The 17,538-nt window shown below is 39.2% G+C and overlaps 1 protein-coding gene across 2 annotated transcripts in view; it reads left to right on the forward strand.

Annotated features, from left to right (window-relative positions):
- Positions 1-17,538, forward strand: part of Erich3 (glutamate-rich 3) — a 101,098-nt gene that overhangs the window by 48,101 nt on the left and 35,459 nt on the right. For both annotated transcript variants that reach the window (XM_005385238.2, XM_005385239.2), the window contains 3 exons: positions 4,466-4,646; positions 11,022-11,208; positions 17,166-17,446. In XM_005385238.2, the coding sequence (XP_005385295.1) occupies positions 4,466-4,646; positions 11,022-11,208; positions 17,166-17,446 (649 nt within the window). The remainder of the gene's footprint in view (positions 1-4,465; positions 4,647-11,021; positions 11,209-17,165; positions 17,447-17,538) is intronic.

Consider the following 17,538-nt stretch of genomic DNA (forward strand, 5'->3'; position numbering starts at 1 on the left):
TCTGGAGTTCTGCCGCCTCCAGAAGGGTTGGGCCATTTCTGGCACGTCAGAAGTAAGCAGGTGGGATGGTTATTAAGAAAAGTGGGCAGGAGAGGGAGCGAGACCAATAGCCAGTGAGTGGAGAGAGGAGAAAGGTGTCCATTTCAACTGGCTGCTTCCTGAGGCTTGGGGATGGAATGCTTTTCCTCCACCTTGTGGCAGAGTTCCCTCTGTCTCAGGCCAGTAGTGTTAGTATGGGAACTGCCTTTCTATGGCCAGGTTTTGGTATCAATCTTTTCAAAGGACTTGCCACTGAAGGTGGTGTTTGCTTTACTAGGACACTGTGAAGCAGTTTTCCTGTTCTGATCACTACTGACTTCCCTTCAATATAGAAAACTTGGGAGTTAGGGTAGAGTCAATCCACTGCAGCTTTTGAATCACCCAAAGACCAAATGTGGAATTTTCTGTTCCATGTCTGTCCCCAGGTCCTTACTTCATCTCAGCACTGGCAAGATACTGGGGGTATCAAAAGAGAGGAATGCAAAGAAAAGTAGCAGGACCTTGTGACTCATCTAGCTAAACTGAGGTTTGCAGATGCAAAACAGGTTGTTCATATTTGAGGCACTGTAATCTGTGGAATTGCTGGAATTTTAAAGGCACCCCAAGAAATTGCAATCATCGAGAAATAGTAAGAATCCAAGAATATAAGATATGTTATATTTGAGGGCTGTTGAAACTTAGCTCAGAGACATTGGTAGTTGGTAAGGGACTTTAAATAGGAAAAGTCGCATGATCTTAGTGATCATAGATTCCTTTTATATCTGGGATTGCGGAGATTTGGGGGGACATCAGATTGGAGTGGGATGATTATTAATAGGGTCACCATGTATACCAGTATCCCAAGAACACTTTAAATTTCTTTATTGTTTTCTTGTTCATAATAATTAGTAAGTATGTGTTCCAGACTGGATAATAAAATCTGTGGTAAGAGTCCTACAGTAGTCTAGGTAAGGCTCTATTAGTTTCAGTACACCAAGGGTTGGTTAAGTGAATAGAGAAGAGTTGCCATCCAGTACTATGAGTGAAAACAGATACGTTAACACCTATAGGCTCTCTTGGATATGCTCCGCAGACAGGCCTGGGTGGGGATAATAGATCCCAGTGAAAAGCCTGGACATCAATCAAATGCTAAATGTTGCACATATATAATGTTGGAGTGGCGCACCACTTCTCAGGCCTGCTGTTTATCTGTCTCATTGCAGTTGCCTCAGAAATCTGGAGAGGACTAGAAGGGAAGTCATAAGCAACTGATGACGGAAAGAAAAAAGTTACACCTTTATGTGCAAGGCCTGAAATTTCAGGCCTTTCAGAAAGGGCCATGAAACCTTGTCAAAGTTTCATCAGTCTGAGCTCATTCTGAATATGGAAGTTAAATGATAAATACAGAAGCCATTTAGTCAATTGAAAGAAACAATGGCTTGTTTCCTACAGTGTGTATTTAACCATGAGCTGTCACTTGAGCCACCTGGTAGAACCTAGGAAAGTTTACTCTGTGGCAATAATTGGAGAATATTTTTAAAACAGAGAATGATAAGGTAACTGTAGACCCAAGAGATGTCACTATCAGAAATATGCTTCAGCAGAAAAAAAAATTGAATGAGAAGAAATGAAAAAGGTACAAGGCTGCCATTTATTTTATTTTGAAAAGTTTCTCCCTCCAGTTTCTCATTTCACACACAAGAGGCAAGCATCTCCCCAGCTCTAATCCCACTATAACCTTGTATTTATAGAGTGCTTATCTCCCAGGAGCTCAGAGGGCTTCCTCTAAATCCATGCTCCTTCAGAAAGTATTGCTTATCCAAAAGGGGATGCTTTTATTTAATCAGTCACTTCATTAAGTGTTTGCAGGAGCTGGGAGCTGGAATTGCCTTAGGTCTTTTGCTGGTGTGGCGTGCTGTATGCGTGCAGGTCACTGCTCCATGGTCCCCGGGCAAGGAGAACCATGGGATTATGATTTTGCAAGCAAGAGCCAGGCTTGCCATCGTAGTGTTGCTTTCAACTGTGATTCAGGAAGATGTTTCTAATCTACAGAGCATTACCTCCTTTGCTGATTTGCCTTCGTGACTCTTGATGTTCCTGAAATATTTCTGTTGATTATCTCTATTTGGAAGCTCTTGTATATCCACAGGCAAGACAGTTTGCTTCAATAATTTTAAATCTTGGACTTCTCCCCCACTTTTTATTTTTCAGACTACTGTGTGCAGAATTTCACTTCACCACACTTACTTGCTCTGGTTTTTGTTTCAGAAAAATAGAATTGGATTTTTTAAAAAGCCCTCTGAAGTAGAAGGGCTGGGTTTAGGGATGGAAATACTTTAGTATTCCCTTCAAAACTGCTGTTATTGCAGCTGCTTTTTCAATGCATGTTTCCCGTACACCCATAATTCAGTGAAGGTCAAACATGAACAATTGCTGTGGATCCACTGAAAGTTTGTCTCTGCATATTTTTCACTTTGTAAAAAAGTTATTTATAGAAAATAAAGTAGATTAAAAGCAAAGCTGGGCCTGTGCACAATTCTAGAAACCTATAGCATTTCCAGTGGGCCTCTGAAAGTGCCGCAAAGCCGGCTCATCCATTCCTATTTCTCCCTTCCTTCCTCCAGCCCATCCTTCACATCACCGGTGTCCAGCCTTTGACTTGCTCGCCTGGACCCCCCTGAGTAAAGCGAACTCGCCTCCTCCCCCAGGACCCTGTTGTCACCTGGGCTATGCAGAGATAAATGAGCAGAGATAAATGAAACCAGGGCTGGCAAAATAAAAGGCAGAGTGAGGGGAAGGGGAAAAAAGGAAAGAATTGAGATGTGGTCTGTACCTGTACTGATTCTCTACAATGAATGTAATCATTATGTACTAATCAAAATAAAAAATTGGAAAAAAAATTAATGTTAAGAGTAATGTTAAAAGTTTGCCATCTCGTGGGGTCGCATCAGTAGCTGTCTGGGATCCTACGAAGCCTGTGGGGCACATAATAGACACACATGCTTAGTTTGGGCGAGCACCGCTGCTACAGAAACACCTCAGAATAGACATTAGAAGACACTGCCCAGGACATTCTGTTCCATGTCAGTAACAGAATATCACGGAGGTTCGTGGGATAATTTTAAAGTCTATTGGGAAGATGTTTTTGACATCAAAAATCACATTATTGATTCTCGTTTTTTTGGTATCAGGAATAGAACTCAGGACCTTGGGTTTGCCAGGAAGGCAGTGGTGCCACTGAGCTATACCCCAGCCCAAAGATCACATTATCAATATTGGGTTATTTTGTTTGTTTGTTTATGTTGTGGTACTGGGGAACTCATGGCCTTTACATTCCCATCCACTTCTTAATTATTTTTTAAAATTTTGCAACAATGTCTTAATTGCCCAGGCTGGGCTTGAACTTGTGATCCTCAAGCCTCCCAGAATTTGGGATTTCAGGTGTGTGCCATGCACCGGGCTGTAATATTGTTTTGGTTTTTGTTCTTTCTTTGAACTATATGCTTCTTGTGAACATGGAAAATTGCAGGCAAATAACATATGTGATCCTTAATCCTCAGAATGACCCCAGAATGAAAGCACCTCTACATGTCCTTGTCAGATAGAATAAACCGAGGGGAGGACATGCTGTTAATGTTTGATTGTAAAGACTAACCAGTCAGTTTCAAAAATTACTGCTATACCACGAACAATGTTGACTCAAATTGGAACAAAATGATGTCAACATTAAAAAAATTCATTTGTTTGGAAGTTTATTTAAGAACTAGCTCAAATAGCCAAAAGTACTTTGCTCCTAGCATCACTGACATTTTCACTCTGTGTAAAAGACAAATACACAAGCATTGGACCCTTGAGTTACGAAGGGCCTGACATACGACCAACTGGGGTTATGACTGCCATTTTAGTTTTAATTTAGGACCAAAGTCTTGAGTTATGACTCCAGTGCTGGCTGCTTGTGCTTCCAGATGGTCTCAGATACAGACTTAAAGAGTTCTGAAAGGAACATTAAATGTCCTTTCCTGTGTGGGGTTAATTGAGAAATCCTGGATCAGTGTCTCTCTGAGGACACCGAGATCTGCCTGCATACAGGAGAAAGACTTTGCAAGCTGTGTAGAGGAGCCTGAGCCTTCAGCTGATGACCAGAGTTACAACCAGCAAATTGAGTTCTGAAGTAAAGGGTCCACTGAACTTAAAAAAAGATAAAATTTCTCTAAATCCCCAGCATTTAAAAGTACAAAGCCAAAATACATGTGAGAGTGGCTAAGAGGCATCTATTTTGTAAAGAGCTTGACTTTTCATGCTCCATGTAAACTGACGCTTGGTAAAGATTTTTTTTAAACTACTTGTATAAAACTAGCCTTTCTTTTTTCATTATGATGTCATACGACAATAAAAACTCTAATTGGAAGGTGATTAGTTAATAAGACTCTTTTTTTGTCTGTTCTAGGATTCAGGAAGGATTTACAAAACATCAGTGCACAGTAACGCAGCTATTACAATGATCTATTTGGGGAAAAACGTGCACCTAGCTTATGATGATCCAGACTTTCGAGATGAAATCAGAGTTTATCAGCAACACTGCGGCGGGGAAAACCTGTGTGTGTACAAAGGCAAACTACTTGAAAAAGGTACACATGAAAGGTGGATTTCTTCTAATTGCTTGAGGATGATATTATAGATAAACTGTTGTTGATATAGTACCAAAATGACTTCAATCACCTTATGAAATTATGCATATCCAGGGGCTCATAAACCAGCTGCCTAAAAGTAAATCTAGATTTACTGCTCTATGATTGAAACTGAAGCAGCAATTACTCTTGCAGATTGTGGAAGAAGGAATTTGGAATGATTTAACGGGATAACAGATTAATTTGGGAATAGAGATATATGATCGTTAAAATATTGCACAAATAGGCTGTCCCCCAAATTACGAGTTAACTATTTGGCTTGCCATGGTGAATTATATCATACATTATTCTAAGAGAACAATAAAAAATTGGCAATTTGTTGTTTAGGGGTATGTTGAAATGAAATCACAAATCCAGTAAACTCCAGGGTGAATCACACCTAAACAAGTTGGTGCAGAATTTGGCTACATGGCCCTTTAGTACATTTCTTCTGTCATTTGATCATAAACCTGTGTTGATCAGCATGAAAGATCATTTTTATACCCAATACAAGTTTTACATATTTCCTCTAGCATTTTCTTCCATATTTAGTTCAGTGGAGCACTAATAAAAGGAAACATGTATACAGGATTTTATTTGTTATTTCCTTGCTTAAGGAACTGTATTGAGAAAGTACTAGTATTTTAAGTAATCACAAGTAATATTTAGAAATCTTGACATAGACACAGGCATTAAGGAAGGAGACCAAGAGAAACATGAAAAAAGAATGACGATTAATGAAAAATATTTTATACCCTAAAACTAGAAATATAACTACATATCTAGGAATTAACATATCTTAAGTCATTTTATTGGTTTAAACAATAGAATGCTTGTTTTAACTTAAAAGTTAAACATGATGTCCAATTATGCAAGAAACCTTTTTCAATTTTGTATATTTGGCGGAAATATGATTCCCTTTGTGACATCTTGCCAAGGCATCTCAGAGTTTGTTGCTTCCATTTTTTAGATGGCAAAATGGGCAGACTCCTATGTTGGCGTGGGTCTCCGAAGTCACACATTCAGAGCAGGGGTGGGTCAGGACCCAGCCCAGGTGCATGCAGCCCTGGATAGCTCCTCTCAGTGCAAAGAGTTCCCTGCATTTTCATAATGCGAGGGTGTGAAACTCCTAATGAGTTTGGCAGAGAGAGCACTGTAATGCACGCACTTATTTTTTAAAGGATTACAATTCAGCTCTTAATTTAGGGGAATTAGTGCAATGAGGTATAATCTACCATTGAAACTGACACAGTGAAAACTGTCCTGGGTATTTGATTATGCTGCATTCAGCGAGATATATCTATAATATATATTTGGCTGCTGGAAAACTGGTACATGCAGACGAAAATAATAAGTCATAGCTGAACAACTTTTTGGTAGAGGACGTACACTCTGCAATGAGTGCAAAAGCAAAGCTGATAGGAGGAGGCATGCTCGTCCATCCTAGGACTTTTTGTTATGCCTTTGGGCAGTCTTGAATACTAGCATGTAATGGAGACTTAAATAATTGAATCTTGTCCATACCGTAATTTTGTCTCAGCCTGCCCTTGATTGCCAGGAAAGTAATTGTTCAAAATTGAAAACTTGGGTGGCTTAGCATACTCTTGAGGTTCAGCAATCTTAGCAATTTAGCTGGGCTGAAAAGAATCTGCCCTTTTGACAAACCAAAGCTCTGCATGATTCAGTGAAATGTGAATAGGTTTTTAGAAGATTTCAGTTTTAAGAGAAGGGCCTTTATCATATTCTCGGAAGAGTAAACTCATTAAAATGTGGCAGTTGTTAAATAATCTTGGTTTTTTATTAAAATAACCATAAACTTATTTAAGAAGGCAGAAAGTACATCTTCTATTCCCAAAGGAATTCATCTTGTTTCTTGTAGTTGGATTTTAGACTTCAAGCAAAAGCTGACTGCCTATGATATCTACCTATGAAATGACTGAATATTTTCGCTTCCTGTAAAGAGTAGTCTCTTCTCATGTATTTTTATTTGCCATGTTTATCTTTTTGATGGAAAAAAACATTGGCCTCTTTTTTCTAGCCCTCCTTCCTCCTGTGGCCATCTTTTCTCGTTTCCATAAAGAGATTCTGTTGTATATATCTGTGCATTTTTCGTAGTTTCTGAAGTTTTTCTTTTGAAGGTTTTGTTTTTGTTCTTTTTCTTTTTTTCTTTCTGAGGGACGATTTGTAGCTGTTTATTTGTTAACTTATGTAAAATAAATATATGAAATTCAGTCCCTATCACCCTGGTATAAAGCTACTGAAGTTTTACTCAGAGTTTTAAAAAATTTTATTTGTATGTTTTAGGCTAGACTCTGATTTCAGTTTGGTGATCATCAAATGATGTAAGTGATTTGTTAAGTATCTTGAGCTAATAGGCCTTCATAGTGTGCCAGCAGGGCTGTTTTGGGGATATTAGTTCCTTAGGGCTGAGATAATGAAGTTCTCCAGTTGTGGTTTAAAGCAACAAAAATTATTTGCTCACAGGTTTGGGGTCCAAAAAACAAAATAGAAGTGTTGACAGGGCCATGCTCTTTGAGAAACTTGAAGGGTCATTCTTTTTTGGACTTTTGGAGGTGGGAGGGAGCAAGGAAGAAAAAGTGAAAAAGAATCCAGATGCAATGTATGTATGTACCAGTCCCCCATACGAATGTTTGTGTATTACAAATACTTAGTAATAAGGAAAGGAAGTAAAAAAGACAAAATATAGTTTAGTCAAGAACAAGAACAGAAAGAAATAGAAAATTTAGAAATGTCCTAAAAAATTATGAGTATATGAATATTTTTATTTCATAAAGATGTAATTTTATTTATTTATTTTTTGGGTGGTACCAGAAATCACACTCATGACCTAATGCTTGCAAGGCAAGCACTGTGAGACTGAGCTACATCCCCAGCCCAAAGATGTAATTCTATACAGTAATAACAAAAAGTTTTGGAGGAAATATGCATTTAAAAACAAACATTGATTATTGTATGAAGATGAATTCTAGATATTATATATATACATACATATACATTTAGAAAGATGAAAGTACATGATGATATAATAGGTCGAAGTTTTATTTAGTAATCTTAGTAACACTTAGGAATCTTAGAGTATGGAAGGTTATTTTAGTTATGATATTCTCTTCCTCTAAGGAAAGCAGTTATTGGAGTTAGGGTAAAATTTAAATCTAGGATGGTCTCATTTTGATCCCTCGTTAATTCTCTCCGTGAAGAGCCTCTTTCTGAACACTGCATCTGAGGTTCTTAGTAGCTTGGGATTTCCATGGTGTCAGGGGTACATACAAAGTTCAGATGATTTCCAAGTCTGTTTCACCTTTTATTTTCCACCAGGTTCTCTGTTTCCTCTGTGCAGAGGTGAAGCTCCAGGCAGCCCGGGAATGTAAGAGTTGGGTGGGCTCTGAACATCCCTGCCACGACCAGTGAGCTGGGATTTGCAGAGAGCGTACGGAGAGCCACTGTGGCTGCCTTATTGCTTGTATCTCCCTGTTAAATTTAGGATTCATCCACCGGCCTGTGGCTGGCTCTAATTAGACCTACAGTCTCAGGAGACCTCTGGCCTTCCTTGTTAGCTTGCCTCCCAGATTGCTGCTTATTACTGGAGATACCACAGTCCTGGCGTTTTACATCTTTTCTCTCAATCAAGTCAGCCCCCTTGACAGGGAAACTGCTGATTATTTGTGTCCTGCCCTACCCAATTAGAAGGGCTGTGATGCAACAGAGTCAGGGGTAGGGCTGAGAGTAACCCCAGGAAAAAGAACGCTGCCATCTCAGCTTTTATCTAAAGTTCAGTTGTATATGAATTAAACGCTGCTTAGTTTAAGTCTTTGATTCCAAAGACACATTTTCAAGGGGAGAGGATCTGGTGACCTTACTTCAGAACTCCAGCACATTAATTTCACCTTTCTCACTGAATTATAACTTCTCAGAGAAGAGGCAACCCGGGATATTTTTCTAGTAGTTTTGTTTTTCTTCAGTGCCTGAAACAGTGCCACCCATTGTCAGGAAATAATGAACAACTATGTTTTACAAATATTATAAATTGCTTGCTAGTATTATATAGTATATAATCCTTAAAACTACTCTGAAGTGGGGAGACTGGGGCTCTACCCCTTCCCTTGATGAGAATTTGAAATGACACAAATGTGGATGACTTACCACGGCACACACTACCAAGTGAAGACCTGGGAAATGAACGAAACCTTGCTGATTTCCGGTTCCGGTCTGTATTCTTTCTATCCTCCATGGAAAAGCAATGGAGTCAGGATTGAGAGATGTCACAGTACTCTAAAATGAAACGTCACAAAACAAAGAGCCAAAGGAGTGAAGACAGAGGGTGTCCCTTCTTGTTTAAAACACTTCAAAAAGTGAAGAACAAAATGGAGTGATAGCTGTGTGTGTTCTGCAGATCCACAGACATACAAAGGAAGACCAGTCCCATCTAGAAGTTGATTTTCTGTGCCTGTTCTCGGCGTTTCGTTGAGTGCATTTTCTTCAGGCTGGGCGCTCAAGGAGTTGTCAGGCACACGCTGCAGTGGAATGGGTTATATTTTGTGAATGTGGAGTTGAGCTTTCTACAGTGAAAGCAGTGAAACTTGCTTTCTAGTCACCACTTGCGGAATCGATTTATCATTAAACAAGTGGATTTCAACAACCCACTGTGTGTTAGCGTCCCCAGATACTAGCTTTTCAATTCTTCCCTAGTTTAATTTTACATTACAAACACTAAGGTCTAAGTCTTTAGAGTGACTTACATCTGATTTAGACATCTTTAGGGCATAATGCGACATTCTTATCACATTTCTAGATGGTGGTGAAATACATTATAATAATGAACCATTTTTACTACTTGGGGAGACCTCATTTCCCACTGTTCTGGGTCCCGGGGAAACCACGATGCGTTAAGTTCTTCTTCAGCTCTCGTAGATTTCACAAACATGCAACAGAGAAAATATGTAAATTAGGACTTTCAAAGTGGGCTCCCCAGGCCAGTGGATCGGGCTCTGCTGGACTCTTGTTGGATAAGCAAGTTCGTGAATCTTCCCCCAGACCTGCTGCATCGGAAACTCTGGAGTGAGACTTAGTGATAAACATTTTAACAAGCCCTTTAGGTGATCCTGGTGCACACTAAAGTTTGAAAACTCCAGGTGCAGGCATATTTTAATGTACTGCAATGTGTGCAAGATTAGAAAGAAATGTGTACAGAGTGGAGAGGTGAAACTTGTTTACTGTATTATTGGTAGAAGCAAAGTAGTTTGTTAGAGGCATTCTTAGGTAGCAGGATTCCAAGTCATTCTGTAGAAAACAGGGTCTCTCGGGTAGGATTTTGTCCAAGTCACTCACAAAAATTTGGAATCATTAAAAACTGTCAACTGCAATCATTATTCTCAATTTATTGGTAGGATGTTTGGGTGGGTGGGGAAGCAAAGAAAGAGGCTCAAAGCCACACAACTGAATGTGGCCTCGTCCACATATCTATTAGGATATTTAAAGTGTCAATACAAAATACAAATTGTAAAAAAAGCATACTAATCCCCTCCTCCTCTTTTTGGTACCAGGAATCAAAGCCAGGACCTTGTGCTTGCCTGGCAGGGGCTGTACCACTGAACTATATCCCTGGCCCAAGCATACTAATCTCATGACGACTTCTTGTCATTGTGTACTTTGTCAATATAGATAGCATAGCAAGATAGGGGTATGGGATTTAATGACATGTTAAATACTAATACTAACTCTCCTACTTATGTACAATAGTGAGTAAATTACTGGACTCCTCTAATTCTTAACTTTCTCATCTAGAAATTGTCAACAGAGACATTTGTAGTTTATATGACTGCTGAGAAACAAGACACCTAAGATAATCTAGCACAGTGCCTGGAAGTAACATGTGCTCATATAATGCCAGAAGTCATTGTTTTATTACAAATCAGAGTTTTATAAAGACTTACATATTTATTACAAGTAAAAATAGTAGAATGGTTTTTAAAATTAATTTTAATTGGTACATTTTTCCATACTGTACATAATGATCACATTTATCATAGAGAATTCATACCTGTGCATACTATATCTCAATTCTTTTTTTCCCATTCCCCTCCCCTCCCTTCAACCCTTCTTCCCCTCCGCATTTACAAAACTTAGTTTCCATTGTTTTCCTTCCATACTTTTTTTAATCCTTGTTCCCTAATAGAATGGCTTTGGATGCTGAAGTTCTCTTCAGAAGATGATCTAGTGCCTAATACTGTATTTGTCTAAAAATAAAATGCGATGTAGAAGATGTTAGCCCAAAGTCAACAGTTTTTACTGATTTATTTATTTATTTTTTCATTCTAGAGACCTTTCAGTTCATTTCCAAAAGGCACCATGGCTTTCCCTTCAGCCTCACCTTTTATCTGAACGGGATGCAGGTGAACAGGTTGAGCTCCTGCTGTGAGTACAAGCATCGGAAAGGTTCCAGACTCGGAGGCAAACGAGGCTACTTTGGGTTCGTGTGTGTGGAGAGAGCCTCTCCTTGCTACAAGTAAGGAAACACCTCCCTCTGGTAGAGGGCAAGTTTGCTTTCATTTTTCTTCTGCTTCTACTAATGCATTTATCCATGCAATTTGTTAAGAAATCTCAGTGTGTACGAGCCCAGACTATCTAGGATAAACGCTGTTCACTTCACTACCCTGAGTGTTTGTGTTTAAAATTATAAACTATAACTCAGATTTCCAGATATGTTATATAGTAGAGGTAAATAAATGGTGGCCCTTTAAATTGTCTCTGTTTCTTTCCTTTTCCTCATGATATCCTTAAATTCGGTCTCTGAAAGAAAGAAACAGAGTTTTGTCTTGGAGTTGTTTTAATCAAGGGTCTAACTGATTTGGAGCTAGAGCCCACGCCTGTGCCGTGTGCCGAGCACCGGTCTTGTGTGGTTGGACACTACACAGGTTACGCATATGGGAGCTGTGCCTGCATCATGGCGTGGTTCAGTTTTCATGCTCGTCCCCTTCATTTCAGAACAGAAGTTAGTTTTGAATGTTGTTCATCAGCTTTCATGTGGGACATTCTTTCTGACATCAGGAGTTTTGCCAGCAGGATTTCTGTCATTTTTTTTCTGAAAGTATTCCTGGAAAATTGACTAGGTGCCAAGCCAGAACACAAGAGTGAACCAACTAAAGTACGTGAGATTCCAGAACTTATTCTAACAAGGAAAGGGAAGATAACATACTAATAAAGTAATGAATGCAAATCAAATGGTAAGAGAGTTATGGGGAGTGAGCGAGCCAAGCCCCAGGGCGGGTGTTGTCTTACACAGGGTAGTGAGGGAACACCTCTCTGAGAAGATTTGTCTTCTGCACAGAAACCGGAAAGAAAAAGTCCTTTCCTCCAAGTAGTTTTTCCAGGAAAGAAAAGCATATCCAGAGGACAGGAGGGCAGAGCACGCTTGTGGTGTCTTAGCTCGCCCCGCAAGAGCCAAAATGAGGAAGGGAATGATGACAGGAGATGAGGTCAGAGGAGCAGTGGGACCGCCCTGTACAGAAGTCCTGAGGTCCTGACTCTGACTTTTATTCTCAGAAGCGCGGGAGCCTTGACCATGATCCAACAGTAGTTCCCATGAGAAAGAATGAACTAAGAGGTAGGGCAAAGGAAACTGCCTCAATCCATAGAAGAGACGAGGTAGGAGTTAGAAGTGATTGGGTTCAATATGTAATATGTGTTTTGAAGGTAAAGCCTACAAGTTTTACTGGTGGGTGATGTTGGGCATGAGATGAAGAACAAAATCAAAGATCGACTCAAGCGATTATTTTGTCTGAAGGGTTAGCAGAAGGGAGGCCCAGTTACCATGCAATTAGTGTGGGAATGTGGAAGAAACGGATGTGGATGGTGGTGGTGGGATGAAGGGTTTGGGTCTGGGATTCATGCGATTTCTCCTTAGATGATATTTAAAGTCCTAGAGTCCAATAAGATGGTCTAAAAATTAAATACAGACACAGACCACGTTTGAGCAATGGGCTACATATCATTTCCATTTTGGAGGTGAGGAAAGTCAGGAGAAGCCAGCCAGAGAAGGAAAGGCAGTTTTTAGAGGGAGAGTGATATTTTGGAAATGAATGAAATATTTAAAGAATAAAAGGTTGATTGACTGGCCAAATGTGTGGATAGGTTAAATAGGATGATGACCGGAGATTGAACAGTAATTTGAGGATGGGCTGGTTATTGTAATCTGGAGACAAGTTGTCATAGTGATGTTCACTTGATTAATGGGTTTAAGGGATAGTTGGAGAAAAAAATAACTAAAGGCAGAAAATATAGAGTACTTTTTGAAGAGGTTTGCTTTAAATAATAGTTAATGGGTAATAACCTAGGAGGGAATATTATATAGGGTCAAAGATCTTTTCAGTTTTTATGGTGGAGTATTATTACAGCATGTTTTTACACTAATAGGTAGAGTGATACCCTATAGGAAAAAAAGACTGATAAAGTGTGACAGAAAGAGGGAAACTGCTATAGATGTTAGTGCTTAAGTATAATAAAGAGGAGGGGCTTACATGGAGGTATAAGCCTTAGCATGAGGAAGGATGCTTTTCTATGGGAACAGGAGTGTGCATGGATGCCATGTAGAGGAGAGAGAAGATGGTGGATGTGGTAGGACCAACTGGAAGTTCTCTGATGATTAATTCTCTTTTCTAAAAAAGAAATACATTTATCAGCTGAGTTTAAGAGGAGGAGTTGGAAGTTTTAGGAGAGAGAACAGGTGTGGAAGAGTCACCCTGAGAGTGGGAGATCGAATGGCCCAGGGCCATACATCTGTGCTCAGCTGTATTTAGGGCCCTGAATTCCTTTCATCTCCAATTCATGTATGCTTTCTCATTATTTGTGGGCAAGTCATTTAACACAGTGCTGTTTGACTCCCAGGAAAACTTACGAGATTATATATGCTCATCCATGTGCAAACACATTGCATTCTTTGGGAGTTGCTGTACAAATCAAAGATGTAAAATTTAGCCCTGAGCACTTTTTGTGGTTTAATAATCAGTACCCAAACCTGACTGATGACATCTGCTCTCCTACTCAAAACCTCCTCTCTGCTGTACAGTTTTTTCCTCTGATTTCAATACTTGGTCCTCTCTACTGTTTTTCTGCCATTTTCCAATAATATCAAAATGGTTTTGATATTAAAAAATAAGTCCCATCACCCCCAATTAAAATATATCATTCTTCAAAGAGAATGGTTTTGAGGTTTTTTTAAGGTTCAAAATCATTTCTTCTGATGAAATCTATGAATGATCAAGGTGATGTCTTTGGATGTCCCCCTGTTGTAGAGCAGGTCAAAGTCAGACCAGGCTGATTTAAATGGGCAGCCTTGGGTGGCCCAGCTCCACTATATTATCGCTGTTATTCCAGAGCCACCAACACTGAAGAATTCCGTTGAGAGCCTGAGAACTACCATTCAGGGGACTGGGATCACTTACACCCTGCATCATTTGTTTTGCTATATCCAGAATGATACTTTCGGTTATTGTAGGGAGTGTACAGCAATTCCTCTAGTTTGTTCAAAATGTAATTTTAATTCATTAAAAAAATGCTGATCCCTACAACTTTTCCAGCATGAGAAAGGAGGGCATGATAAAATGAAACACTGGGGAGATTTATTTCTAAACATGTTTAGGAATTACCTGTTTAAGGTCTCCAGAAAACAAGAGAAGTTGAGTGGTGGTGATTTCCCAAATATGTAGGTTCTGTGACTGTCCTCCTCCCACACATCCCGGGTCTGTTTGAGGAGGCACAGTTGCTACTCTCCCTTGCCAGAGGGAAATGTGGGAAAACGAATTACCCAAACAAAGAGAATGCAGACTGCTTTCAGCTTCAGTAATCAGAATCAACACCTCAAATTAAGCTCCAAAGTCAAACAGGTAGTCAGTGAGGAGAAGCACAGATGTTTGTCACTTTGTTTGTCCAATTCCCTTCAGCAGATGGGCAATAAAAAGTCTGTGCATGCAATAGGGAGGCATCAAAGCCTTTACATAGTCACAACATAAACTAAAAGTAACAGCATATCACAGGCTCCAAATCAATGGATTTGGTGTTGCCCCTAAAAAAGGGAAAGCAGCTTGAACAGAAGGCAGGGCTGAGAATCCTGTTCCGCGAAGATGTGTGACACCTTCATTCCAAAGAAATCTCCGTGCTAAGCACCTCATCATTACTGTCTGGAAATATTTATCATGTTTAATATGGGTGAGGTGAGTAGATTTTTATTATCTTGTGTTTTATAGCCTGGTAGGTTGAGTGCAAATCCTTTTAGCTTTATTTTATGGGAAGATATTGAGGTGTTAAGTGATAGACATAACTCAGCTCTGGTATTTTCTCATTGGGAGAATTTATTAAAATCAATTCCTGTGCTGTTTCAAAACTGGAGATGGTTGAAACTCAGGGAAATCTTCAGTTTATGGAATTGCCACTGGGTTTGATTCAGGCCGAGGTAGTTTTCAGGATGTAGTATTATTTCTATGTCTTGGACTGAGAAGCACAGACGGCACGGTGATTCCTTTTCACCTGTCCGTTATAAGTGATTTGGCTCCCCATGGTTGCCTGGCATGGACAGAGGGGTCGTGGCAGCTCTAAGGAGGGAGGAAAGGGGAGATTGAAATGTGCTACGCATCTTTCCCAGTCAGGGACTGTCTCAGGCCTTGGTGGAGACCTCTCCAGGTTGTGTTAGTGTTTGGTGTGAGAGTGCGAATACTTTCTTGGGTGGTGAGCCCAGCAGTGTGACATCTGTCTGTGTGTCTGGTCACCTCAGAGGCTACGCCTGCAACAGAGCTATGCTCCAGTGTGAGGTGATCTGGCATCCAGCACCATCCGAGCCTGCTTGGTGACCTTGAGCAAGCCATGGGAGCTTTACAAACTCAGCTTCCTCCTTTGTGCAGTGGTGGTGGCTGTGATTAATTTTTTGGTTTGTGGGGTAATGAATCCTTTAAGACACTGCATAAACAGTATTCACCAAAGAGGATGACATAGGGCAAGTGTTCACCAATCCACCATTATAATCATGTTAAAATCTAAATTATCCCTATGGGAATTCTTATTTTGATATTAACTCAAGAGAAATAAGAGCTATAGAAGACAGTTTATTCACGTTCCTTTTGTTATAACTGATGAAAACTTTTTAAATGTCATGATACATTGAGATCATCTAGCTGGTTCACCAGTTTTGACTTGGAATGACACCATGACTTGTACAAATTATTGCCATTTTCAAAAAACAAAAGTGTATTGCCAGAAAAATGGCTAAAGATTGCAGTACAGTCTTTAAAAGGCCATTCTAAAAGGAATAATAGCAGTTCTATTGAAATAAGTGTGAAGACTTCTGAGTTATTTACTTAAAGGGCATAACAATGTTTAACTGTTTATATTTCTTAAAAATATCAGCCATGTTTTTCTAGAATCCACCTTATATTTAAGTCTTTTGTTGTATTGTTGGAATAATAAATTAGCACAAATTGAATGGCATCTGTATTCTTTTTTTTTTTTTTTTTTTCAGTAGAGGGTATCAAACCCAGGGCTTTCCCAGACAAACATTCTAACACTGAACTCCATCGTCAGTTCTTTTCTGATTATTTTATGTTTTTAAGCCTGAATGCTCTTTTATTATATAATTCTCATTTAAGGACTTGCGTTATTATCTATGGATCTTTCTATCTATCCATGTATCTATTGTATAGATGTATAAGGTATGAAAAAATACAGTAAATTTTCAAATCTTTAACAAATTTAATACACTGAAAGGATATGTTACAATTAGTTTGCCTCAAAATATTCTCCCGTGCTTCAAACACACTTATCCCGTCATTCTGGCCACTTTCTGAAGCAGTTCTGGAAGTCTTCTTTTGTGAGTGTCTTTAGTTGTTCTGTTCTGGCTGCCTTGATATCCTGAGTTGACTCAAAACATTTCTTTTTATGGTCACTTGGACTTTAGGGAAGAGCCAGAAATCACACAGTGCCAGATCTGGAGACTAAGGCGGATGAGGTCACACCATAATGTTTTTATTTGACAGACACTGCTGTATATATAAACTGTAAACTGCTTCAGAATGGAAAGAATGATGGCATGAGTGTGTCTGAGGGTGATTGATGGCAATGTTTCTTTTACTGAATGAAATTTTAAGATTTAAATATTGGCAGTATTTTTCAACCACACCTCATAAATCTATAAATGACTATCAGAAGGCCAAAAATGTACTTTCAGGCACAAATTTAATTGACAGTTCTTGGTTGATGACTTCCTTTGTTATTATTAGAGTAAAATTATGAATATGTTGTGTTCATTTATGTTTTAGCATCAACAAGATAGTTCATTTTGATTAATATGTGTACCAGTCGTATAGTATTTCTTATAACTTTCTTATTAGAAGAAGAAGTAAATGTTTTAAAAGCTGTGAGGTTGTACTGTGTTATGTATGAAGGCTAATATATAGTTTACGTTAATTTTTTCCATAGGTGCATTATTGCAATGGGCCTGGATAAAAAAACATCTCCACTGAAGCCTAGGAAAGAAAAGAGCCCTGAGGACAGAGAGGATCTGAGGAAGGAGGAAGAGAAGCTGAGGAAGACTAGAGAGAACTGGATACCAATAGGGACCGAGACTGAGAACAAAATCTCTACCTCCGCCACTTTTTTAGTGGAAGAAATAAAACCAGAGGTCAGAGAGGTGAAAACTGCTGTGGAAGAAATGGAACTGAAAGGAAAACTGGAACAAGACGTTTGGGATGAGAATCAGGGTAATGCTTTTAAATTTGGTAATCAATAACAGTGTTCTTTGATGTTGCTGCTGTTGTTTGAGTTTTTAAACTGTCGTTATTAACAGTTTTCA

Source organism: Chinchilla lanigera, unplaced genomic scaffold (assembly GCF_000276665.1).
Source record: "Chinchilla lanigera isolate Chin_1 unplaced genomic scaffold, ChiLan1.0 scaffold00022, whole genome shotgun sequence".
NCBI classification, from domain to species: domain Eukaryota; kingdom Metazoa; phylum Chordata; class Mammalia; order Rodentia; family Chinchillidae; genus Chinchilla; species Chinchilla lanigera.